Source organism: Patagioenas fasciata, chromosome 4 (assembly GCF_037038585.1).
Source record: "Patagioenas fasciata isolate bPatFas1 chromosome 4, bPatFas1.hap1, whole genome shotgun sequence".
NCBI classification, from domain to species: Eukaryota; Metazoa; Chordata; class Aves; order Columbiformes; family Columbidae; genus Patagioenas; species Patagioenas fasciata.
In genome coordinates this window covers 3,606,400-3,633,364 of record NC_092523.1, presented here as the reverse complement: position 1 = coordinate 3,633,364, position 26,965 = coordinate 3,606,400, and the positions used below count along the sequence as shown (strand labels likewise).

At 49.8% G+C, this 26,965-nt stretch overlaps 1 protein-coding gene across 4 annotated transcripts in view; it reads right to left on the bottom strand.

Moving 5' to 3' along the window:
- LZTS3 (leucine zipper tumor suppressor family member 3) overlaps positions 1 to 26,965 on the bottom strand; it is a 46,033-nt gene that overhangs the window by 2,485 nt on the left and 16,583 nt on the right. Inside the window, exons 1-3 of one of the 4 annotated variants that reach the window (XM_065836459.2) lie at positions 17,483 to 17,609; positions 5,468 to 5,956; positions 2,326 to 3,156 (exon numbers count right to left, since the gene is read on the bottom strand). In XM_065836459.2, the coding sequence (XP_065692531.1) occupies positions 2,326 to 3,156; positions 5,468 to 5,917 (1,281 nt within the window). In that variant the 5' untranslated portion in view covers positions 5,918 to 5,956; positions 17,483 to 17,609. Of the gene's footprint in view, positions 1 to 2,325; positions 3,157 to 5,467; positions 5,983 to 17,482; positions 17,610 to 26,965 lie in introns of those variants that run through there. The other 3 variants (XM_065836461.2, XM_071808442.1, XM_065836460.2) reach the window with 3 other exon arrangements.

Here is a 26,965-nt window from a genome sequence, read left to right as displayed (position 1 = left end):
GGACAGGGCACAGAGACAGTATATATTACTTACTTGTCTTATGACACTTCCCAAAGGCTCCTGAAGAACCCAGTTGACTAAATTTTAGGGTTCGCTTCACTGGGCACAGTCCAGGGACTGGTTACTATTTCATTCTTTTTGGGAAAGGGCATGAAAACTGACAGCCCCTGTGCCAAAGATCAAGGAGAGAGCTGCAACCTTTGTAGAAATGGGGCTATAATACGCTGTCTTTGGACACTGCAGTGTCAGGTTTTGTCATGCCTGGCTCAAGTCTCATCCATGTGGGAGGGTACACAAACCCAGTGGAAATTCCCTTGCTGTGATGGGTATTTGCTTTACATAGGTGTCACAATTCAATGTGACACTCCTCTGCATCTGCGTACTCCACGAAAGGTGATAGTTCCAACTGTGGGTGTAGGAAGTAAAGGGTAAAAATGACAAAAACCTTGTTTTCCCATGAACTCTGTGTTTTTCAGGGCAGATGTGATCTGTCTGCTGTGGACGACTGTAGAGACAAACGGTCCCTACCTGCTCCAAGGAGCCATCAGGGATCAGAGAGGATAGGCATAATGAAAAATAGACTTGGTAGCCACCTCCAGACCGGGGTGTCCTGTCCTCCTGAAGCTCCTGTCTCTTGTCACATGTGAAATGCTTGACCTTTCCTCCCTCCTGTGGTGCCTGCAAGATCCCTTGCTGCTCTGCTTCTGTTGGGTCAATGCTCCTCAAACTCTCCTCTCCACTGCCTTCATTGCAACCTCCACCTTTGCCCTGGAGGACTTGCCTGGTGCATAATGTTGAGTAAGATTTCAAAGCTCATCTATCAGGATAATCCAGTGGTCACTACAAATGGCTGAAGACCTGGGAGATGTACCCAGTCACTTCCTTCTGGTAGCAGCTTTCAATGAAGCTGGCAACTGTGGTGGTTCCCCATGCAGACCTAAATCTGTGACTACCCACATCCACACCAGCACTTGTCCGTAGCAGATGCAGAGCTGCGTCACACTGGTTTAGCTTTAGTTAGAGTGGAGTAATTACTACCTTAGCTAAAAAATTGCACAATTTGCTGAAAGTGCTCTCTCTGGGCTATTTTTCTCCCAAAAGGTGGAGAAATACATGACGAAGAACTGCTTGGATAGGAAAAGATCTAGGAAACACAGTCCATGGAACCTGGAGAGCAAGTCAACAAGTCAACCTGTGTAGGTGTCTACAAATTCTAGGTGTCTCGATCCATAAGCTGAATCCTTACATTGACATCGACATCCCTGGGTTAGCTGTTGCAGACAGAACTATAGAAGTGAAGCGAATAATCAAAAACCCATCTGCAGTTTTACTGGTGCAAAATCAGGGAATTTTCCAGACCTAACTTGTTGGAAGAAACAAAAGACCTGGGCAAGAGCAGCTGGCATCATGTGGGACAATGCAGCCGGCTTGGTCTGGGCTGTAACTTGCAGAGTATTTTACAGCGAGCCTCTAATGAGCTCTGCTGAACATCTGCAAATAGCACATTTCAGAGCCTAATTAATCCCAGCTTCATTGACTTTCCATCAGGATTAGCAGAATAGGGTCTTCTGGATTCTAGAGCTACGTGTCGCCTCTACACTCTTAATAAATTTAAAGTTTCTAGCCAGTCCATGGAAGGATTAAAATTCTTCACATGATCAAGCTGGAAAAAAAATGTTAGTACTGGCTATACAAACAGACTTTGATAAAATGTTCTAAAAATAGGAACAGTAGAAAAAGAATTGAAAGACTCAAAAGCAGAACTAGAAAGAGGAATTTGCCTTTCAGCCTTTTAAGAGAGATAAACTTATTAGCAACTGAAAACAGTGGGTTACAATGGAAAGCATGAGGTAGACTTGGCTATCAGTATTGTTCTTAGCTCACTTGCTTTATATCTTAAATAAAAAAGAAAACCAAATGTTTGAGAAGCAGTTTCAAGGTCTGCCCAAATGCAGATGTTAGAAGAATTTAATTAAAGTAGACTTAAACCAGTTTTGAGTAGACACAAATACCTGTATGGAAAGACCTGTGTTCACTGAAACTGGTTTCAAATGTCACACGTTGGCGTGACCTGACTGGGAAGCCTAATTATTAACCAGCACAGGGGGTTTACACAAAAAATTGTGCTCATTTTAGTTTAATTCAAAACTACAGGCTCGGGACCCAAAGAAATGAAAAGGTGACTGAAGTGTCATCTGTTACCTGGAGGCCACCAACCCATAGCCATTGCCTGTGGTGTCCACTTAGGGCAAGTAGGAGGTGTTTTGGCCTATCAGGGCCCTCAGTGAAAACCTCACTCAAGGTCTGTTACAACACGGCTCTTACCTCCCACTTGGTCTCTTCAATCTTTGGGAGAAACTCAGCCTGTTCCTTCTTGAAAGCCACAAATTTCTTCTCCAGCTCCTCTCGTTGCTGCAGGAGTTGTCCCATATCATCTTGGAGTTTTTTTTTCTCTTGCTGGAGCTTGAAGATCTGGAGCTGCAATGCTTGCTGAGCCCGCTGCGCCTTTTTGGAGACCTGTTGCAATTTGTTGGCGTAGTTTTGCCTCAGGTCCTCCATTTCCCTCTCCCAGATCTTCTGCTTCTCCTCAAACACTTGGAAGATGGCTGCCTCACTTTTGTCCAAGTTCCTTCGCATCTGGAGGACCTCCTGCTCCTTCTCCCACAACCGATCTTCCAGGTCTTGGATGATGTCGTCGGTTGAAGGCGAGTGGAAAGGCATCGTTTCGTTGAGATGGTTCAGTCTGTTGAATGAAGAGGTGCTCTTGCTCGAAGACCGCCCGCTGTCTGAGGTAGATATCCCGTTGTATCCCACCATGTTCTTGTCCACGTAGGTTGTACCGATGCGGTTGATGTGGCTGGTGGAGGCGCTCATTGGACCCACGTGCTGGCTGTAACCTGTCCCGTACGTGGGCAAGCTCGTTAACGAGTTACGGCCTGAATCTGAAAGGCCTCCGACCTGGTTTGTAGTCCTGTTAAGGCTGCTCTTGTCGAGTCCGCTTTTGGGCGCCGACGGGCTATTGCTGTTGGCATGGTTCAAGCTCTTTCTGTTCTCTGTCACCCCGTTGCTCTGCGGCGGGCAGAGGTTCTGCATGGAATGGAAGTTTTTAGGAACTACTGGTTTAAAGGCTGAGGGTCTAACTAAGGGCTCATTGCTCTGCAAAAAGGAAAAAGGACCACGCATCAAACATAGCAGGAAGCTTGGTAACAACACACAAAAGAGACACATCAGCAGAGGCTGGGGCTGGTGGAGCTAAGGCGTCTTGGGTGAGCTCCATGTTTCTCAGCTTTACTACACCCAGGACCGTTTGGGATTTAACATGAGGGATCTGTGGTCACTCATAGGGCAACACTTTGTCTTTCCCCACTGAAAAAAAAAAAAGAAATCTCAAGTCACCCCAAATCTGCGTGATTATTCCCTAAAATAATCCTTGGTTCCTGTTAGTGCTCTTTGCAAGAAGGAGGGCTGCCACCTGCCTACCAGACCTGATCAAAACAACTCTTTGATTTTGGCAGATTATAGAACCATAAAATCATTTTGGTTGGAAAGGACCCTCAAGGGCATTGAATCCGACCATAACCCACCCCTGGCACTACCCCGTGTCCCTGAGAACCTCATGTCCGTCTGTCCAACCCTCCAGGGATGGTGACTCTAGCACTGCCCTGGGCAGCCTGTTCCAGTGCCCCACAGCCCTTTTTGTGAAAAAAAAATTCCCAATATCCAATTTGACCTCCCCTGGTGCAATCTGAGGCCATTGCCTCTTGTCCTGTTGCTTCCTACTTAGGGGATACTATGAAGGACCTCTAGCACTGAGGGTGCGTTTCCTTTTTGCAAAAACTGAATTGAACCTTAGATTAGCAGCAATTCTGCCCCAGGGGTATCACATTTCCCTCCTGCTGGCACCAATTCCTTGCCCTGTGTAGGCATCATGTTCTGCTTATGCTTGGACGGGAATAGGTAGGAGCTGTGACCCCAGGAGCAACCCTGGGTGAGTAACATGCTGAACCTGCTCTTCATGTGAATGTTTGTGTTTTCTGCATCCATAAGCAATGCTGAAGGGAGAATGGACTGCAGCTGTAAAGGATTTACAAAGAATTTTAAAACCTTGCACATTCCTTGACCCGTGAATGCACCTAGAGAAACAAAATTTTCCTCAAAATGGGATTGAGTCTCCATTATCGTGGGTTGGGCTTCAGGTGAAAATTAACCCAGAGGAAACCACTTTGCATTAGCAAAGATGTTTTGAAAGTGCCTTTCAGGAGAAACAGAATGAGCCCTGGTGAGCAGGAGAGATTGGAGACTAAAAACCTGCTGCCTGGCATGTGGGACTGAGATGGACTACAGGGGCCGTTGGATTAATGACCCAGGAGACAAGGCCGCCAAATGCTGCAGAAATTATACTGCATAAGGCAGCGTCCCCAGGACACAAATTATGGGAGTCACTGAAGCAGAGCAGCAGGATGGATAAACACCTTTGGCTCCGGGACTTTGCTTCTCCAAGCCTGGGAGATGTTTGCTCCCCAAAGCCAATATGAGCCATAAGGACTGGACTTGGATGGGCTTACAGGGGTAGTTTTCCAGCCTTGTCCTTCACAAGGGGCACTGGGATTTTGAACAGATGCTCATAGCTGCTTTCAAGCAACAGCTTTTGGTTGCAGTGGGTTGTTGGAGATTGCCTGTAAATGGCACAAAATATAAGAGTGGGGCTCAGATGCTGGACCTACCAAAATGAGAACTGACTCCAGCTCCCTCTCCATCAAATGGGGAGGCAGGCACAGTCTTGGGTAGGCTGGAATAGCCAGTGACTTAAATACAGGCTCAAATGAGCTGGAAACTTTGTAGAATCATTGAATGGTTTGGGTTGGAAGGGACCTTCCAATCTCCCCCAGTGCCACCCCTGCCATGAGCAGGGACATCTTCACCAGCTCAGGTTGCTCAGAGCCCCGTCCAGCCTGGCCTGGGATGTCTCCAGGGATGGTTCATCCACCACCTCTCTGCCCAACCTGGGCCAGGTTCTCACCACCCTCAGTGTAAAAAACTTTTTCCTCATGTCCAGCCTGAATCTCCCTCCTTGAGTTTAAAACCATCACCCCTTGTCCTATCACAACAGGTCCTGCTGAAAAGTCTGTCCCCATCTTTCTTATCAGCCCCTTTTAAGTCTGAAAAGGCCACAATACGGTCTTCCCGGAGCTTTCTCTTCTCCAGGTTGAACACCCCAACTCTCTCAACCCTTCCACTTAGCTGTGGAAGACTTGTTATCACACTTTTGGGTTCCTCAAGAACTAACATTTTCCTTTGCTCAACCCCCTGAAAGCAATAGGAATTATATTATCTACATGTCAAAATGATGCCATCTACATAGTAAGAATTAGACTATCTGTCATGATTGCACCATTGCCCAAGGCTTCTTGTTTTTTTAGAGATGTGCTACGGTCATCACGCCGCTTCGGGAGGTGGGGGTTCTCACCTGGTCGAGTTTGCCGGAGATTGGCAATATCTTTGGTGGGTTACTGGGCTCTCGGTATTGGGGAGGAGGCGGCATGTTCTTCTCGTTGTTGGTGGTCACATTCCCACAGATGTCCATCTTTACCTTCTCACTCTTGCGCAGGTCACCGTTGATGTAAAGGGAATTGGAGACCTTCTCCGACTTGTACGTCTTCTCCTCGCCGGAGTAGCGGTTGGAGATCTCCCGCGTGGAGTACCCATTGCGAGAGCCCTCTGTTTGCCGGCCGGTGCTCTGCGTCCGCGTCCCCACGCTCTTCATGGCGAACTCTTGGTCGTTGGCAACCCCACTGCCCACGCTCCCCATGGTGCTCTGGCAGGTGGGTTGGGATCGCCGGGGAGCAAAACTGTGGAAGTTCTCCGGGCTGGGGTAGGTTGGGTCACTAAGAACGGGCAGGGTCTCTAGCGTGGCCATGGCAGCGCAGAGCTGAGATGGAGGCACAGGTCAGTGGCACTGGGAGAAGGAGGAGAAGGAAAAGACTGTTAAAGAGATGGGTTTTAGAATAATAGAATCATTTTGGTTGGAAGAGACTCTCAAGATCATAGAATCCAAATGTTAACCTAACGCTGTCACAAACCCACATCCCTGAGAACCTCATCTCTGTGTCTGTTCAATACTTCCCGGGATGGTGACTCCACCACTGCCCTGGGCAGCCTGTTCCAATGCCCGACAGCCCTTTGGGGAAGAAATTTTTCCTATTATCCAATCATGCAATGGGGAAGCTGCTCCATGTTCTACTGAGCTGGAGCAATGGAGATCTCCTTACAGAGGGTGACTGCATTCCCCACGGTTCCTATTCCCTCTACTTAGGAATTAACTCGATCCTCTGTAATGCAGTCAGCCCCACAAAGGTGTAAAATCTTATTTAAGGAAATAAAAAGACTCACAACAATTTTTTTTGGGTTGCCTCGTTGAAAAACGGAGAATTTGAACCCGTACCAGCTAAGGATCTTGTTACCTGAGGAAGGGAGAAGATGCATTGCAAAGTTTGGGTGACTGCAATGAATCCTGCTGTCTTTGTATTTGGGGGATATGTATTTGTATTTCCAAGGATAAATCATCCTGGCAGCATGTGGACTATAACAGGATTTAGGGGCAGTGGGAGGTGCAGGTTTCCCCCTGGATAAAAAAGGGATAATAACAGTGATACCCTTTGGAGAGAAGTGATCGTGGCTCAGGCAGGGCCAGCAGGTGGGGGAAACATGAAAAATCCTCATTTCAGTGAGATTTTCCCTCTCTTGGGACAGGGTTGTTAAACCATCCCTCCCCAAGTAAAACAAGAAAGCTGGGTTTATTTCCCTGGAGAGCCAGCTTAGGTCTAGAGCTCGGCTCTGATGTGGTGTCTCACAGAATCCTGCTATTTGCACTAATAATGGAGTGGAGAAGAAAAATTAAAAAGGTTAAAGCAGGGTCTGTGCCGCTCGACTTCACTTTTATTAAATTGTGTTTCTGGAGGCTTCTGCCAGGCGTGCTGCCTGTAGCATCCTCCCTTTTGCCAGGGTCCTGATCTTCTCATAGAAAACTGTCCTGTTCAAAATACGTCCTGAGTGTTGTGGAGACAGCAGACAGATGTGGCAAAATGCTGTTCCAGAGGGAGAGGACACAGAGCTGATACCTACAATGAGCTGAGAGAGCTCCTCTGGGGCAGAGCAGGGTATGGAGGTGGTCATAGAGCGCAAAAGTGGTTTAAGGAGGTGCTCTGGTGAGAGCCACCATCCCATTTGAACTCCTGTGGAGGTGTGAAGGAGCCTCTGTGATCTGAGACACACCAGATGTGCCCCATCATGGACGGGGGACAAGGAAGCTGTGGGGCAAAGGGGGACATGCCTGGTGGTGTAACCTTCTCCATCCTCTTGTACATCACCCCACCCAAGGTGAGTGCCCAGGGGACTCGCCCAGCTGAACGACCAGCAATTGAAGTGATAGGCATTGGGTGAATGTTTTATAGTCACAGAATCGCAGAATTGCAGAATGGTTGGGGTTGAAGGGACCTCTGGAGATCACCCAGTCCAACCCACCTGCTCACGCAGGGTCACCAGAGCAGATCACACAGGGTCGTGTCCAGGCGGGTTTGGATGTCTCAGAGAAGGAGACTCCACAGCCTCTCTGGGCAGCCTGGGCCAGGCTCTGGCAGCTCACAGGAAAGAAGTTTCTCCTCATGTTCAGACAGAACCTCCTGTGTTTCAGTCTGTGCCCGTTGCCCCTCACCCTGTCATTGGACACCACTGAACAGAGTCTGGTCCATCCTCTTGACATAGGTGCTTGAGATATTTATAAACATTGATGAGATCCCCCCTCAGCTTCTCTTCTCCAGGCTGAACAGCCCCAGCTCTCTCAGTCTCTCCTCATCAGAAAGATGCTCCAGAACCCTCATCATCTTTGTAGCCACCACTGGACTCTCTCCAGTAATTCCTTGTTCTTCTTAAACTGGGCAGCCCAGAAATGGACACAGTACTCCTAATGTCCTTCACTGCTAATGACCTTCCTGCAGCTTGCACCTTTGTCCCCTAACAGAGATGTTTCTGTGTCCATCACTGGTTGAGATCTAAAGATCAAGCAGCAAACGAATAGCACAAAAGCATCACACAGTGCAGCATGGGAACCCACTGTAATGAAAACCTGTAAATGTTTATCAGTCATAAGTAACAAAACCTCCACCAGCAGAGAGAAGTGTCCAGGTCTGGTCACACTTCAGTGTATGACATTTGGACGTCTCTTTCCAATGTACTGAGCAGGAATCAAAGGCTCATGACCCTATTGGACCCTAAAGGCACCTTCCAATGGACCCCACCATAGATAGTTAATGGGTGCATGGTGCCCAGGGATTAGTCTGTGTGTCTGTTGGGCACCTGGAGACTTGGTTGGGCTGTGGAGCACCGAGGAGGGATGGAGAACATCCATCTGAAGCCACACTCAACCCATGGTGCCTTTGGATTTCATTAGTCAAGGAAAGACTTTTCGTTCTCCTAATTTAGGAATAACCCTCCTTCCAGTGACTTTGAGATTTCCATAGGCCTTGTCTTTTTTATGGGACACTGACCACCATGGGAGGGATGTGCTGGAAGATCTCAGCTCCACACAAGGGAAAGGCAGCGGTGCTGTTGCCTCAGCACAGTCCTCTCTGGTCCTGTTCAACTGGTGGAGCAGAAATTCAAGTTACCTTCTCCTTTTCCTCACTGGGTAAATTCCACAGTGACATTTGCACAGCTATGTTGACTTGGAAAGTTTGATCCTTTCAAAAACCACGAAAAGTCAACACAACAACAAGCAGTATAGGCTTCAGAAGAAGGTGCCTGCCCAGCCCCATAGCATCCCCATCAGTGGTTGTCACCAGCAAAGTGTCACAGCCTTTCGCTGCCCTTGGGGACCCCATGGGGTCACGTCTCAAGCCCATTGGGACGTTGTTCCTATTCAATGACAGTGACCCAGAATCAGGGGGAACTTCAGGCTGCTTTCTTGGGGTGTGGGACCAAAGCTGCACCACAGGGACACAGTCTGAAAATGGACCTTTTTCCATTTTAACTAGAAAACATCCAAAAATATTTTGAAAAAAAAAATGGTTAACTTATGTTTACTGTAAACCTGGGATCTGATAAACAGGACATACGGAAAAACATTACAAATATGTTATTAAGGGGATTCCAGAAGTGCTAACAGATCCCTGACGGTACAACTTTATTTGCCAAAAAAAGGGCCATTTTTTTTGAGAACAATAGCTCTCGCTTTTGTATCTTCTGGCCAGCTCCAGTTCCCGGTCAGGTTTTACCGGGGTTGTTCCTTAGGTGCACTGTCAAATAGAGTTTTGAGCACACTGAGGTAAGGAACAACACTGCCAGGCTCCAGCATGGAGCTGGGTTTGTTTTTTCTCCTTCCAGGTTTAGAGGAATGCATGATTAAAAACTTCCCTAGGACATTTCTCCTCCTTAAATCTCATAACTGCCTCTCTCTCATGGGAACATGAACTAAAACTGGGTTTTCAGGTGATTCCCAATGAGAGAAACAAGGATGCTGAGCCTGAACCTGGCAGTCCATGAGCACAAGGAGGCTGAGGGAAATTAAACCAACTTGCCTTTACCAGCATGTCACTCCCCAGTCCATGCTTCAGAAGGAATGAGGAGTCACCTCTGAGCATGGCTGGGCTTGGAAGAGACCCCTGAGCCACAGCAGAGGGGTGAAAGTGGCTTCCCCTGCCCATGGTGCTGTGGAGAAGCTCCAGACAGGTGGAAAACCAAAGCAGGAGTTCTAAGCAACCTGCCAGTCACTGCCCTTCCCAGATGTTTTATATATCCAGGTGTTACATACTGTCTGCAGCCGGGAGGAGGCACCAGGACCACCTCACGCTTCATGCACACAAGTTTCTCAAGAAGAAACTGGGTCCATCCCACCTCCCAAGGAAGAGCACCTCTATCCAAATCGCTCCCAAGTGATGTCCGTCTGTCCATCCATCACAGCAGCCACCAGCTCCGAGAGCTGACAGCCAACCCTTGCTGAGCTCTTGCCCCAGAGCCCCGTGGTTCCTGCAGGAGCCTAAGCAAAGGGACTTTCTGCAGACACAAAGGAGGAGACGGGAACCCTTCCAGAACAAACGCTGAGCTCATTTCCCATTTCCCAGCATTACTGTGGTAATAAAAACTCAAAAGGGTTTCTGTGTCTGCCTGGATCAACTCAAAGCACCCTTCCTGGTAGGGTTCTCCACACCAGAACCTTACCTAGGAGAGTTATTATGTCTCATTGGTGCAGCCAGCCTCCTATCTGACTGGGGACACTGGGACTTCATAGAATCATTTTGGTTGGAAAAGACCCTCAATATCATTGAGTCCAACCATTAACCCACCCCCGGCACTAAACCATGTCCTGAGAACCTCATCTCCATCTGTCCAACCCTCCAGGGATGGTGACTCCAGCACTGCCCTGGGCAGCCTGTTCCAATGCCCCACAGCCCTTTGGGGAAGAAATTGTTCTTAATATCCAATCATGCAATGGTCCACCTCCCCAGTATCTCCATGGTGCATGACCTCCCTGGCCCATCCAACTGTGGTGGCCCTGGACCTTTCCCCCAGCAGCCCTGCCTTGGAGACAGCAGTGTTTTTATACCCAATGCAGAAAATCTAGGGGGGAGATCTTATTTTCCCCAGCTATGGTGGGTCAACTCTTCATGGCCACCTCCTACCAAGGTTTCCTGCAGCTCTGGGGGACCCCTGGATGCTGTTGTAAATATAATAATCTATAAAATAACTCCTGCGTCTTCACACTTGCTTTACCCAAATGAGTTAGCAAATGCCTTCCAGTTAGACGGAAGAAAAATTGCTTTCAGATAAGCAGCTGAATGGTTAACTAAGCTGAGATTATGAAGGCCTGGCTCTGTTTCTGCCTGAGTAGGTTAATTGTTAACACTCTAGTAACAAAGGCCTTTGGGAGACATACCTGGGCACTGTGCCATGCGAGAGGGAAATCAATCACTGGTCTTGGGCAGAGAAAGCTCCAGCAAACAGCCCGAAAACCAGGCAGTGCCTTGGCACACGCTCCATCCTGGGCATGTGGTTGGGCTAGGACGGGCAGCAAAAGCATCTGAAGGTCACAAATTCCACCCCCCGCCGCCGATTGCGGCAACAGGTGTGTCCATGACCTTCAATAATCGGGTTTGTTTGTGTCTGTTTTAATGAGCGTGCAATTACTGACACAATGAAAAAATGCAGGGTTTGGTTTTTTGGGGGGTAGAACGTACACCTGCACCGTATTTAGGGCTCTGGTTGCTCTCCAGTTTGTTGACAGCAGTGCCAGAGAGCTGGTATGGCTGGTGGAAAAAAGTCATCACCTCCTGGGGTGGTGGAGCTGGTTAGAAATGGTGTAAAAGAGGCAAAAAACAAGTTTTCTGTGATAATTTCAGCTTCTTACAGAAAGATAAATGGAAAGGGAAGGGAAAGCCTGTAACAGGGAGACCTTATTGCAGCCTTTCCATACTAAAAAGGGGCTGATAAGAAAGATGGGGACAGACTTTTGAGCAGGGCCTGTTGTGATAGGACAAGGGGTGATGGTTTTAAACTCAAGGAGAGAGATTCAGGCTGGACATGAGAAAGAAATTGTTGGCCCTGAGGGTGGTGAGAGCCTGGCCCAGGTTGGGCAGAGAGGTGGTGGATGAACCATCCCTGGAGACATCCCAGGCCAGGCTGGACGGGGCTCTGAGCAACCTGAGCTGGTGAAGATGTCCCTGCTCATGGCAGGGGTGGCACTGGGGAAGCTGGGAAGGTCACTTCAACCCAAACCATTCTGTGATTCCATGAACGGGTTAGCAACGAGGAGACAGCAGACCCTGTAGGGAGCAAAACCACCTGGGTCTGGAGCAGCATTAATAAGCCCTGGAGAAAAACCACCATTGAAACCTGCAATCAGGCTGGGGCAGCATATCCATGGGAGGTTGAGTTTGAGTCTCAGCAAAGCTACTGGCACCTCAGAGATTGTTGCTTGGGTTGGTGTGGACACTGTATTCCCATGAGATGGCTCCAGCAGCAATGGTGAGATGGGAACTCACCTCCTGCTCCCTGCCTGGGCTGGGGATGGCAATCGTTGGCACAGGGGATGCCCACTGCATTCTGGAGAGGGTGGAATGGACCTGCCTCACTTCTTAACACTCCCATCCTCCCCTGCAAAATGCACTGCTTGCCTTAGTTGTACCAGCATGCACCTCCAAGAAGGTTTTTCTCTTCCCACCGGGTAGTTGCAGACACATGTTGCAGTCACATCCCTCTTCTCCAGGCTGAGCAAACAGCCCTCAGCCTCTCCTTGCACATCAAGTCCTCCAGAAAGACCATTCAGCTACTGCTGTGTGTCCTGGGCCATCATGAGTTACCGCTTTTTGACCCAAACCTGGCTGAGATCACCTCCACTTGGGCTGATTCAACAGACCCTCCTCCCACACGGCTCCAGTGTGTCGGCACCTCCTTTTCTCCTGCACCCTTCTCAAGTTGCCGTGGTCTGAAGAGAGGAACGGAATGAGCTTTTCCTGTCTCTCACAGGCATTTTTTCCAGCCCTCAAGTAATTCTTGTGGCTCTGTTCTGCACCTCCTCCAACTTCTTTCCACCTCCCCGAGTCTGACATCCTGGCTTGGTGACTGCCAGGTTTTCCTCCACCACTGGAATATGGCACTAAAACACTTGAACCTGTCTGCAAAAACATGCACATCTCAGATCTTCAACCACAAGATTTTTCCACAACCAAAAGCCAGACAATGTCAGATGAATGGCTCCTTTTGCTTTCCCAGAACCTGGACCTCTCTTTTCCCATTTATCCATGCCAAAGGAAATGGGACCTTCGCAATGGGGAGTTCTTTCCTCTCATTGAGGGCCAAAGAGCAAATTTGGGAAGGCAGATTGGAGGGTCACAAACTCATGTAGTTATCTTCAGATATCTCTTTGGCCATGGGGTTGCTGCTTATCTGCACAACTTGCATGCACCTGTGGGGACCTTCATCCAGTGCCACCCCTGCCACGAGCAGGGACATCTTCACCAGCTCAGGTTGCTCAGAGCCCCGTCCAGCCTGGCCTGGGATGTCTCCAGGGATGGTTCATCCACCACCTCTCTGCCCAACCTGGGCCAGGCTCTCACCACCCTCAGGCCAACAATTCCTTCCTCATGTCCAGCCTGAATCTCCCTCCTTTAGTTTAAAACCATCACCCCTTGTCCTATCACAACAGGCCCTGCTGAAAATCTGTCCCCATCTTTTTTATCAACCCCTTTTAAGTCCGGAAAGGCTGCAAAGTCTCCCTTATCTATCCTGAAGTTCTGTGCTACAATCCTGTCTCAGAAGTTTTGCCGGGGAACATTCAATATGAGAAGATGGGGACCATCCTGTCAGTCTGTGACCTCCTGCTTTCCAACGACACCTCTTGTCCCAGCAGCTGAGAGCACTGGGAGATCGGCACAGGGACCTGCAGCATCCTCAGCATCACAGGGCCCAGTTAAAAGCTGTCAGCACCCCCAGTACAAGGCTGTTTCTGAGATGTGAGGACCAGGCTTTGCTTTTCTCTCCTGCAAATACAGCGCCATCAGGTCAGGGTGGCAGGATTCAGGGCAGGGACGTCCCCATTTTGGGAGGCTGCACTTTCTTGGGCTGTTGTGTGAAATAAAAGCAAGTGGCTTTGAAACGTTTCCTTTTCCTTTCTGCCTGCTAATGAGATAATTACAGCCTTTTGTATTCAGGGAAACTACTTTCTCATTACGGGGGTGCATCAGCTATTTACATAATAAGCCTGAAACAAAAGAGACGAGATGAAAAGACCCAGGCGGCTCTTTGGGAGAGCCCGTGTTGTGCTGCTGAAGAAGAGCACACGGAATGGTGCTTTTCTCCATCCCTGAGATCCCTCTGTTGGGGTCTGGAGTGCGTGACAGCACTCGATCCAGGATATCCGGAGCATGGGATGCTCCTTCTCTCAGTTGCAAGAATCCCCTGTGTACCCAGAACCAGCCTGACACACTCTCATAAACCATCTGCTGTGATTCCCATTGCCGAAGGATTTTGGAGCAGTGGCTGTGGAACGAGACCTGTATGTGGGTGTTGGGGAGAGCCGTGGCAGCTCTGTCCTGATGTGGTCAGCACTGTATGTCGGGTCACAGTGACACGATGGAACGAGTCCCACCACCTGAGGATGTGTTGGGTACCAAACTGGCCCATCCCCTGTCCCATGTCCTATGGCCCAGTATCCCCATCCCCCCAGCTGGCCATGGATTATGCTGGGTACCAGACTGTCCCACATCCCAGTTCCCCGTCCCTCCAGCTGGCCAAGGGACACATTGGGTACCAGACTGTTCCATTCCATGTCCCACATCCCAGTTTCCTTTTCCTGCAGCTGGCCAAGGGACACGCTGGGTACCAACCTGTCCCATCCCATGTTCCCTGTCCCATTTTCATGTCCCATTTCCATGTCCTCCCAGATGACCAAGTGACACATTAAGTACCAGTCTGTCCCATCCCACATCCCATGTCCCATTTCCATGTCCCTCCAGCTGACCAAGGGACACTCTGGGTACCACCCTGTCCCATTCCATGTCCTATTTCCATGTCCCCCCAGCTGACTAAGGGACACACTGGGTACCAACCTGTCCCATCCCATGTCCCAGTTCCCTACCCCTACATCTGGCTAAGGGACACCATGTACCAAACTGTCCCATCCCACATCTCGGTGCCCTGTCCCCAGAGCTGGCCAAGGGACACTCTGTGTACCAAATTGTCCCCGCCAGCCTGCCAGCCCGCCACCTCCCTTCCTCAATAAAGGCTCCATTGTTCAGCCCCGACAAAGCCTGAATAGTGCAGCCTGCTCCACCTACCCCCTGCTAATCCTCCTGCTTCGCTATCAGTTTTACTCCTTGTTCGGTGGCTGTGTTTAAGGGACATGCTCCACTGCCACCCCTCCCCTAGGAAGTGGCAGGAGGGGGAATCACAGCAAAACATGGCTGAAAACGGCACCGCTGAGCTCCTGGCCTTGGCCCTGTGCCCTCCTGCCTGTTCCCCTTCCCTCTCTGCTCCCCAGGGCTGATGATGGGGAGGATGATGAAGAGCAACAGAGATTTGTGCTGGGTCCATTCTTGTGGACCACGCTGCTGCCCCAGAGCATCTCTCTGCAAGCACAAGGCTCAGAGAGCCCAGCAGCTACTTGGAAACCCCTTATTGACAGGAAACAAAAAAATCAATAAATTAATCTGGGCATTACTATTGCTCCTCCAGAATGAGCTGCTCCACCTGTCTCAATCCCAATCCCACCACAGCTCGTTTCGGGGTGTTCCCAGGTTTACTCCACAGGATTTTCTGGGTGCAAAAGAACAAAGGTGTGGAATAAAATCATAGAATCATACGATCATTTCAGTTGGAAGAGACCCTCAGGATCGTTGAATCCAACCATAACATAACTCTAACACTAAACCATATCCCTAAGAACCTGGTCTAAACACCTTTTAAGCACCTCCAGGGATGGTGACTCCACCACTGCCCTGGGCAGCCTGTTCAGTGCCCCACAGCCCTTTCCATGAAGAATTCTTTCCTAAAAGCAAGAATTCCTAAAGGAAGAATTCCTAAAAGGAAGAATTTTTTCCTAAAAGGTCAGGCACCTGGTCTTGAGCTCCTCTGATAAGGAAAGAAACCAAAATTGCTTCAAAGGCTGTGGCAAGGTGGGCAAAACCCCAGAGAAACCTCAAGGGGTGACGTGGATGTGACACGGTCCTCTGTGATTTGTATGGCGACCCAAGGAGGTTTTGTAATCTCCATCTTTGGGGATTTTCAAGCCCTGAATGGACCTAGGCAGGTCTGACCTTGTAGATGAGCCTGACTCAAGCACCAAGATGGCCTGAAGACCCCTGAGGTTCCTTCCACCATGAATTGTCCTGCCATGGAGGATGGGGTTTTGGCAAGGTGTTGGCATTGCTATGGACCACATTGCTGGCACAGTTCTCATCCTCAGGAGCATTTTCCCCCTTTTCCTGGGCTGCTGTCAGACCTCAGACCCAGCATGGCATCCTCCAGGATTCACCCAGGGACAGACAGGAGGGATTTTCCATTACATGGCATGTCTGTCCCCGTTGTCCTCAGGAACAGAGAGTGCCAGTGGGACAGGATGGTTTCAAGCACAGCCCAAACTGCCAACCCACATCCCATGTGTCCCTCGGGAAGGGTTTGGACATGGTCTCATCCATGCCCACCTACCCTTGCGGCTGCCCCCAGAAGATGCTCAGCACCAGCTGTGGGCTGGTCATTGTCCCCAGTGCAGTCACAGTGACAACTGCTGCCAGGAAGATGCCAGGCTTGGTGGCACAAGGAAAACTCCTTGAATTCACTTGGTACAGGGAAAAAGGTGGTTTGATGGAGCAGCCTCAGCACTGGTTGGGGGTCTGGGATGCTCCACACTGCAGGCTGGGCCACTTGAAGTCATCCCAGCCCTCTGTGCCTCAGTTTCCCCTTATTAAGGACCTGCCTCCTCAGCAAGGTGGCTGGAGATGAGCTGCTGCTGGTTGAATCCGTGGTGCTCCCTGATGCAGATTATTGCAGCAGAGGGCACCAGGGACCTCCTGCCCATCTCAGTGTGCTGGTACAGTGCTGCTGTCCCCTGGAAGTCCCCAGACGGGGAGTTACATCCCTTGCCTGGCACCCCTGAGCATCTTCATCTGGCCCCACATCCCAAATCTTGGGGGGATCCCAATGTGATCCCATGCTACAAATGTGCTCCTTGTCCCCAAATGCCTCGTGGTGGGAGCTGGAGGACCCCATTCAGCACCAGACCTCCATCATGGATGATTTAGACCCCTACCCTGGCCTGTGTGTTGCCAGCGGGGGGGACGGGATGGATCCTGCCCTTGGGGATGAGCCATCACCACCGGAGAGGTACCAAGCAGCTGTCCCCATGGCTCCAGCCTGGCTCTGCCGTCCCCAGACCTTCCCCAAACCTCCATGTCGGCAGGAAGGACACCAAGGGGACACGCCACCAGCTCCCACCCGCTGCCCACGCCACCAGCCCGGATGCGATTTATCATTAACTCTCCCTGAGGAATTTCAAGGGCGCAGAGCCAGCCTGGGACGTGCTCGCTCCTCCCTGGACACCACGCTCCAAGCAAGTTCCTACGGTGGTGTTGCCCCTTGGTGGCTTTTCCCCATGGTGGCTTGTCCCCCACTACCAGGGTGATGCCCCAAAACCCACTGGGGTGCAAGGTGCTGCTGCTGGTGATGCCAACTGGATGCAGCGTGAGCTTGGTGGGGGTGGAAATAGCTCTCTTGGCCCTGAGCAACCCACCTCCATGCACCCCATCTCTGCTACGACCAGCGGGTACGTCCCCCCCCAAAATGCACCTGCAGCACGTCCCACAAAATCCACCAAAACCCCTCGTGTTCCCCTTCCTGGCCCCTTTCTGGGCTCAAACAAAGACACTCAGCGACAGGAGGGAAGGAGAGGAAAGGAAAGACCCCCCCCAAAAAAAGTCCAGCACCCATCGGGATTTACCTGGGGTGCATCCTCCAGCTCCCCGTCCTCCGTGGGTCTCGACGTTCATCGTCTCCCTGCTTGATACCCCGGGAAAAACCCGAAAATAATACCTGCAAGAGCAACCTGCGGCTGGGCTGGGGCCAAGGGCCGCGCTGGGCTCGGCCGGATTGGCCACCCACAGCCAACGTCTTAACTCATCTTAACTCTTTGTGCCCATTGGGGCAGGATGAGCCTCAAACGGGGACGCCGGGGTCCCACCGCTCGGTTTTGCTGAATTAAGGGACTTTGGAGGAGTCTGATGACTTGTTTTTTGCTCAAATAGGGATTTTGAGGTCTTATAAATAGGGTTCTTTTCGAAAGGGAGTTTTTGAGTACAACAGCTGTTTGGTTTTTGTTTGTTTGTTTGTTTTAAATAGGAGATTTGGGATCTGACTTGCTTGTGCTCAAACAGAGATTTTGGGGTCTGATGACTTGTTCTCTTTCAAAAGGGAATTTTGGGGTCTCTTGGCTTGTTTTTGCTCAGATGGGGATTTTGGGGTCCAGCAGCTGCGCTGGTGGGGGGGTTGTTTTTGTTTGTTTTTCTCCCAAATAGGAGTTTTTGGATCTTACAGCCTGTTTTTCTCAAATAGGGATTTTGAGGTCTGATGGCTTGTTGGTTTTATTTTTCTAAAGGGCATTTTGGGATCTGACTGCTTGGTTTTGGTCAAATAGGGATTTTGGGGTGGAATTAATCGGTTCTTCTCAAATAGAGATTTTCGGGTCTAATGGATTGGTTTTGCTAAATTGAGGATTTTGGGGTTCAATAATTTGTTGGGGTTTTTTTCCCAATGAGGATTTTGGGGTCTGACAGTTTATTTTTGCTCCAATGGGGATTTGGGGTTCCAACAGCTGGGTTTATTTCAAATAGGGATTTTGGAGTCTGATGACTTGGTTTTCCCAAAGAGGGATTTAGGGGCCCAACAGTTGGGTTTTGCTCAAACAGGGATTTTGGATTTGACTGCCCGTTTGCTTTCAAATTGAGATTTTGGGGTCTGACTGCTTGTTTTTGCTCAAATGCAGATTTTGGGGTCCAATGGCTTGGGGTTTTTTTTGTTTCCAATGAGCATTTTGAGATCAGTTTATTTTTGCTCAAATAGGGATTTTGAGGTCCAAAGTCTTTTGGGGTCTGACTGCCTGTTTGTTTTCAAATGAGGATTTTTGGGGTCCAATGGCTTGTTTTTGCTCAAACAGGGATTTAGGGGTCTAGTTATCTTTTTCAAATGGGGATTTTGGGAGATGACCGCTTGGTTTTGCTCACATGGTTATTTTGGGTTCTTCCCAGCACAGGACCCAGCTCCTCAACTTGGAACAGCCTCAGCTTTAGTTTCTTAAGTGATGTGGGTTAATTGATACCCTAAATCTCACCGGAGCGCACAAGAGATGCAGGCTGACACCTGGAAAGGCCACATCTATGCACCAACACTGAACCGTCTCAACCCCAAATTCTCTGATAAAGCCGTGCACGTATTAAACAACAACAAAATAAAGTTATGGATGGTTTTGATCTTGCTGTAGTGCCTTGGAAGGTTTCATCACAGAGAAAATGGAAAGAGGCATCAATTTTCTCCCCTGGTTATTGCAGATGAGGAAGCGAGTGTTAAATGGTCCATCTTTCCCCCTCTAACTTTGGCATTTTCTGTCCGGTTTCAGCCCATTTGGACAAATGATGCCCACCACCCCGCAGAAGCTGGACCTGGCTCCTGCCCTCTCTCCTTTACCATCACTATTTACCATCTGAACCCTGCTCTATCTTTCAGAGAAGGTTCTGGTGATACGGGGTGATCCAGAGCTCCTTCTCCTCCATCCCTGGCTGCCAGCGCTGCAGTGGGAGAGCAATCCAGCTTCCTATGGGGGCTGGCCGGCCTCAGCGCTTATATTGGCTCATTTGCAGTCATAAAGGGAATGCAATGGGGGAAATAAAGCTGCACAAAGCTGTCGCTAATTTAGACTTATTTGCTCAAGTGAATTTTCTATTGGCAGGATGTCTGCGTATCAAAGGAGTTGCTGTTCGCAGCCTCGCAAACACAGCATTGTCACCAGTGGGCTAAGAACGGCAAGAACAGTAAAACAGCAATAATGCGAACAATAATCAAGTATGGGTTATGCCCGCATTTAAACCACGGCAAAATGCACCACTGGGGTGCATGGGGAAGGTGCAAATTATACCAAAATGGATTCCTGCAGAGACTCAAGCTCTTAATTTTGCCCTTTGACTTCAGAAGCAAAGACTTCCAAGAAATGTAGGCTGGTTTATACATTGCAAGAAGAGATTCCCAGGAGCAGGATGCACAGTGTGCACCTTGGAAATAGCCATGTATATAGAAAACCCTTTCCACCCCAGGGAAATCTCTTGCAATAGCCAGAGCTAACCCACGAGCTTCATGGACCATTTCCACAAGGGGGATTTGGTGAAGCTGCTTGAGCAGAGGAGCCCATAGCCGCACAGTGTGGAGCTGCAGAATCCCCCTGGCTTGGAGATCTTGTAGGGGGAAGATGGTTTCCTGACGTTACAGCTGGTTAAGGTTGTGCTCGTTCTCTCTTTGGGAGTTGTGTTATGTCTAAGTGCTTCCCATAGATGAATAAATCATGATGGGAGAGGCTTTGGAGAATGCTAGAAACTCTGGGATAATCTATGCTCTGAGCGGTCTCAGGCAAATCATAAACTTTTGAACCCTGAACTCTCATTTCTTACCCAGGTCTCCAGTCCCTGAGACATAAAACTTTCTACCCACTGAGTTCACCTCCACCAAAGCCCCTACACCACCTCTGAGAGCCAACAGAGATCACCCGGCTTGCAGCCAGCACCCCATCATGGAATCATAGAATCATTTTGGTTGGAAGAGACCCTCAAGATCATCGAATCCAACCGTAATCATGCAGGGGCTCCTATGCAGTCAGTTTCATCCAGGTCCTCATGTTTCCCTGTCCCCAGGGGACAGAACCACCAAGACTTGTTCTCATCTCTTTGGAGTGTTTTATTCGTCTCTGTGCTTCTCTTTTTGGGCAGCTGTGCACCCAGATCTGACCACCTGCGGTCCCTCCAGGTGATGGTCCTCATTCCCCACCATGGCAGACTCTGGCTGGAGAACCACGAGTCGGATGACAGGTCCTTAATTGTCATTTAAATTAGACAAGATCATTGTTATCAACACAATTTGCAAGGGATTTTCTTTCCAAGACACATTCATCTTCATGGCTGGTGTTGAGGCAGTCCTGGGTAGCTGATGGGGAGTGATGCATCCATCAGACCATCTCTGACAGCTGGACTTTCAGCCTCATGAAAGGGCTGTCCAGATGAGGGGAGGGGACCTGGAAAATTTGGCTGAGAGCGTGAGGTCCAGCTCACTCATTTCGGGGAAGTCTGGGGGCTGGAGTTGTGTGTATGGAGCCACGAGTGGGAAGCAGAAACCAGTTGGAAGCTGGAGACAGAACTCAGCCTCAAATACAGCAAGCGTGCTATGGAGACACTCAAACACTACAACCTCCAGCCTTGTACTACAGGGTTTGGAGATACCGACCTAAAAAGTCATCCCTACCCAGCCACAACAGACTGGCCTCCTTCTGTGTGCGGAAAGAGGCTTTGAATATCCACAAAGGAGACCACAGAAATGACCGAGGCTGGACCAGCTCTGCTGTGGGACAGGCTGAGAGAGTTGGGGTGTTCACCTGGAGAAGAGAAGCTCCAAGGAGACCTTAGTGCAGCCTTTCCAGACTTAAAAGAGGCTGATAAGAAAGATGGGGACAGACTTTTTCAGCAGGGCCTGTTGTGATAGGACAAGGGGTGATGGTTTTAAACTAAAGGAGGGAGATTCAGGCTGAACATGAGGAAGGAATTGTTGTGCCTGAGGGTGGTGAGAGCCTGGCCCAGGTTGGGCAGAGAGGTGGTGGATGAACCATCCCTGGAGACATCCCAGGCCAGGCTGGACGGGGCTCTGAGCAACCTGAGCTGGTGAAGATGTCCCTGCTCATGGCAGGGGTGGCACTGGGGGAGCTGGGAAGGTCCCTTCCAACCCAAACCATTATGTGATTCTGTAATCCAGACAGACCCCAAACTACATCCATCAAAGAATCCTTGAAGCTGGTGACTTCCTTGCTCCTTTCTCCCTCAGTTCAGCAGCCGGGAAGGCTGTGGGTGCATATTGCTCATGTTGAGGGCCTGCATAGCACCCATCACTTCCAGCTCCCAGTTTAGTCCTTTTGGGTGAGAAATTCTGGCCATGGTCTTCACCATTCAGCCCTGGCAGGTGGCTGGGGATCAGACCTCTATCCAGTAAAATGTAGTGTGTCCCAATCCATTTTCACCCATGAGGCCACAGCAACAGTTCCAATTTTTGCCCTGAAACTGCCGAGAGAAACACAGCAGCCCCCAAGCAGCACCCCTAGATGTTGGAGGCTCCCCCGTGTCCAGGAGGATGGCACCAGCTCTCCCATTCCATCCACATCCCCTCCCTTGGTGGGGGGAAGGTCTACCCTGACTTCCCCAGCTCCAGCAGCTCCCACCGGGGCAGCAGCTCCTCTCCAAACCTCCCTTTCCCCACTAGGCTGAAGCTGTTCATAACCACCATGCCCATGACAAGCAAGTGATGGATGGATCTTCGAGCGCATGTCCTGAGGCTGAAAAGTGTTTAGCAACACAGAAGAGATTAAAGTTACAGTCTGCAGCTTCAGGTAGGAGCCACAACAAAATAAGACCTGGAGCTTAACAAAAACCCCAACAAACAAACAAACAACAAACCAAACAAAACCAAGCAAAAAGGAAAGAAGGAGATCCTTTTTCTCTACTCAATGGATCCCCTGGACTGGCTGCTGTCAAATGGGACCCCAGGGACGCCTGTTCAGTTTTTCTCTTCTGCAGAAAAATTCTCTTGGGAAATATTTCTGTAGAAATGCTCTTTTTTATTCCCCCTTTCCTTTTTGCTTTTGATTTTTTTTGGTTTGCTTGTTCTTCGGTGATTTTTTGTTCCTTCAATGCCCTCTCCTTCCCCTGAATAAAACAAAATTCAATTTTCAGAAAGAAAAATACTACCTTTTTTCCCCCCCTATTCCTTCCCCTCCCGCCCCTCAAGCTTTCTTCTTCTTCAAGAAAGGAAAAATAAACTTTACAAAAACACCCCCCCTTTGTTCCTGAGATCCTTTGTTTTCTTTTTCCTTTCTCTTTCAGAATTGGCTGCTCTGAGCAGCTCCCCTGGCAGGCTGATTTCACTCCTGTTGACTCTCTTTCATTTCAAGATCCCAAAGCTCTTTGAGGTCCCTGGGCTGCGGCTGCAGAAGTGGTTAAGTGTTTTCTGCACTGATCAGAGAAGGAGTGAAATGTCAGCTGCAGTGAGGCTGGAGGAACGTCACTGGCCCAGGACTTTCCCTGGGGAATGAATGGTGGGCAGAAACATCAAGACTCCTGTCTCACTGCATTGAGATTTCTTTTTTGAAAGCTCTGAGGAACAAATGCTGGGTGCAAAATACCCCGATCTGAGCAAGAGCCTTCCTTCTCCCTCCCCCTCAGACTCTTTTATTTATGGAGAAGATCATTTTCAAAGCCTTGAGGAACAGAGAAACCTTCCTCTGGCTTATAGCACATGCTTTCAGGTCATGAACGAGGTGGAGGTGCCTCAATCCTGGGATGCCTTCATGCCTTGGCTGGGCACTGCCAAGGCCAACCTGGTCTGGTGATGATGATAGTCTTACTTGGACTGTGGAGTTGGGCTGGAGAGCTCCAGAGCTTTCCAACCAGCATCACAACAACTTCAGACTTAGCTGTGAGCTGGTTGCACTTGTAATAAGTGCTTGGCATCTAGCAGGTTGCATGCTGTACCTCCAAATCAGCCTCTCTTTGAAGCTCTTTCCGGTATCGGTTATTGGAGCAGATGTTTCCAGCCCCGTCTTTGGAGGAAGGACCTGAGCCGGCTTTCTGTGATTGTCAATGGATGTTGAACATCCAAGGGTTTCCTTATGTTTCTGGAGAGATCCTGCTTTGTTTCATCATTCTGGGTGTCTTGCAGGGATCATAGGGACCACAGCCAAATGGGCACCATGCTACTGGTAGAGTGGTGTGGCCAGAAAAATTCATCCTTACTGGTAGGAAAGCTGATATAATCACTATTGCAGTCTATACATCCTGGGCAAGCTCTGTGGCTGAGCTCCCAGGAAAAAAATGTCACATGAACACCCAACATTTATTTACACAGGAAGAAACAGTTGATTGCTTATGTGGTGTAAAAGTCTCCTCTGTACCTGGAGGTTCACCTCTGCCAGAACTTGCTCAGTGAGATCCCACAATTGCCCTGGTCTGGAAGTTAAAATGCTGAGGGCAGTTGTTCCCGCTCGTTAAATGTAGTAATTTGAGCACATATGAGGAAAATTCATAGCCACACAAAGCAGTGGATGGGAAAGAATCTTCCCCAAGCTGCCGCAGGGGACTGGCGGGGGGTCCCAAGTCTGGGCTGGCACTGCGAAGCTGGGTTGGTGCCATCTGCTATGATGGGGGACATCTCCTATCTCCAATCCCTGCCAACATCTGCCTGCTCAGCTTGAGGCAACATGAACAAGCCAGAAGACTCTGGTTTATGTCATCCAGAGAGATGGTTTCCTATTCTGGCAAAACCATCCCTGCTGGTATAAGCTGTCTTCGCCTGTATTGACACAGGGCAGACAAGGCCTCTGCAGCGCTGGCAAGTCCCAACCTGCTGCATCACACAGGTCTTGTCGTAAATCAGGGGAAGCTCTTGCATTTCCAGCTGTGGGTGCTGAAAGCCCAGTATGTGTGCTGGGATGCTCTGGAGTGGTGGTTCGGCCATGCTACGTAGAATCACAGAATCATAGAATAGTTTGGGTTGGAAGGGACCTTCAAAGCTTGTCTAGTCCAAGCTCCTGCCATGAGCAGGGACATCTTCACCAGCTCAGGTTGCTCAGAGCCCTGTCCAGCCTGGCCTGGGATGTCTCCAGGGATGCTTCATCCACCACCTCTCTGCCCAACCTGGGCCAGGCTCTCACCACCCTCAGGGCCAACAATTTCTTCCTCATGTCCAGCCTGAATCTCCCTCCTTTAGTTTAAAACCATCACCCCTTGCCCCATCACAACAGGCCCTGCTGAAAAGTCTGTCCCCATCTTTCTTATGGGCCTCTTTTAAGTACAGAAAGGCCACACTAAGGTGTCCCCGGAGTTTCTCTTCTCCAGCTGAACACCCCAACTCTCTCAGCCTGTCCCCCAGCAGAGCTGTTCCAGCCTCGGATCATTCCTGTGGCTCCTCTGGCCCCTCTCCAGCAGCTCCATGTGTGTCCTGTGCTGAGGACCCAGAGCTGGATGCAGTAAGTAGGTCAGGTCTGAGCTGCATGGGGGAAACACATGATGCTCTCTAAAAGCTGGTGCTAACTGCTCTCTAAAAGCTGGTGCTAACCATGTGGCACTCCTGTCCTCTGCCTGCTCATCAGAACTAAAGAAATGCACATTAAATGACCACCTTCCCTCATGCAGGTAACAACAGGAATGCATAGAGTGGGCTTTTGTTCAGCAACTCTTGAAACCACACATCCTCCACAGTGGAGGAGGGAGTCTGTTTCGCTTGAAACGCATTAATGCTGGCTGAGACCTTCATCTAAAACTTATGAGCTGAAAAAAAAAGGGGAGGATGAGCAATGTTGTCCTTTCCCCCCCCCCCATCATACAGTCTTAGCATCCCCAGCCCCTCCTCTGCGTGCAGGTGCTCCTCCATGGCATGCTGGATGGAGCAGATGGTTGCCTGGTGTCCACTGACGTCCAAGCCACAGTAGATGCCAGGTCTGGGGGGAGACCTGGCTCCAACATGACCCCCTTGCAGTCCATCAGGTGGAAAGGTAGACAGAGGCTTTTTCCTGTCCTCACTGAAGCCAACGCAGCAGATGCAAAGCCAAAGCCATTAACTCCTTTTGCTCCTTCATTGATGATGTCGATGGGGAAACCCAGGAACGGGCTTTCTCTGAAACCGTTCTTCTGGTTACTGTCCATTTGACCTACTGACCTCACTCCATTGCCTTCTGAATAAATCATAGAGACGTTGGGGTGCAAAACAAAAATAAGGAGTTGAGGGGGAAGTAGGGGATTGGCCAGAGAGGGAAAATTTCCGTAACTGCACAGTAAAAGCTGATTACATAAGGGCATCTTGCGTCATCTGTGGCTGGCATCTCCGGAGAAGTAATTACATCTGCACCACACTTCTAAGGAAAATATTATCACGTTAGCTTCCAAATCCTATAATTAGCTCTTGTAAGATATGTGCCAGGGGCTTTATAATTTCGTATACATAGGCTATAGAGCTAGACACAGATATATATGTTTTTTATATTTGCCAGCTAGGAAAATATTTGGAGTTTAGTTGACTAAACGGCAGCTGACCCAGTTCCCCGTGATTCAGCCCCCATCACATGGGGAGAATCACAGAATCCCAGAATGTCAGGGGTTGGAAGGGACCTGGAAAGCTCATCCAGTGCAATCCCCCCATGGAGCAGGAACACCCAGCTGAGGTTCCACAGGAAGGGGTCCAGGCGGGTTTGAATGTCTGCAGAGAAGGAGACTCCACAACCTCCCTGGGCAGCCTGGGCCAGGCTCTGCCACCCTCACCATGAAGAAGTTTCTTCTCAAATTTAAGTGGAACCTCCCGTGTTCCAGTTTGTACCCATTGCCCCTTGTCCTATCGTTGGTTGTCACTGAGAAGAGCCTGGCTCCATCCTCCTGACACTCCCCCTTTCTATATCTGTAAACATTAATGAGTCCCCCCTCAGTCTCCTCTTCTCCAGCTCCAGAGCCCCAGCTCCCTCAGCCTTTCCTCCCACGGGAGATGCTCCACTCCCTTCAGCATCTTGGTGGCTGCGCTGGACTCTCTCCAGCAGTTCCCTGTCCTTCTGGAACTGAGGGGCCACAACTGGACACAATATTCCAGGTGTGGTCTCCCCAGGGCAGAGCAGAGGGGCAGGAGAACCTCTCTGACCTACTGACCACCCCCTTCTAACCCACCCCAGGTATCATTGGCCTTCCTGGCCACAAGGGCCCAGTGCTGGCTCATGGTCACCCTGCTGTCCCCAGGACCCCCAGGTCCCTTTCCCCTACACTGCTCTCTAATAGGTCATTTCCCAACTTACACTGGAACCTGGGGTTGTTCCTGCCCAGATTCAAGACTCTACACTTGCCCTTGTTCTATTTCATTAAATTTTTCCCTGCCCAACTCTCCAGCCTGTCCAGGTCTCACAGAATCACACAGAATCACAGTCTGGCATGTCAGCCACTCCTCTCAGTTTTGTATCATCAGCAAGACCATGGTGACCACCCCATCTCCCACCACCATGCTTTGTGCTGTTCATCCAACCCAACTCAATGCAGCATCTATGGCCCAAAGCCAGGCAAAGGTTCCAGGTGCTTGGTGCTGGTACGAGGCAAAGATGTGCGAAGGGAGAAGGCAGCTGCCTGGGGTTGAACCACCACCTGGTCTCACCACT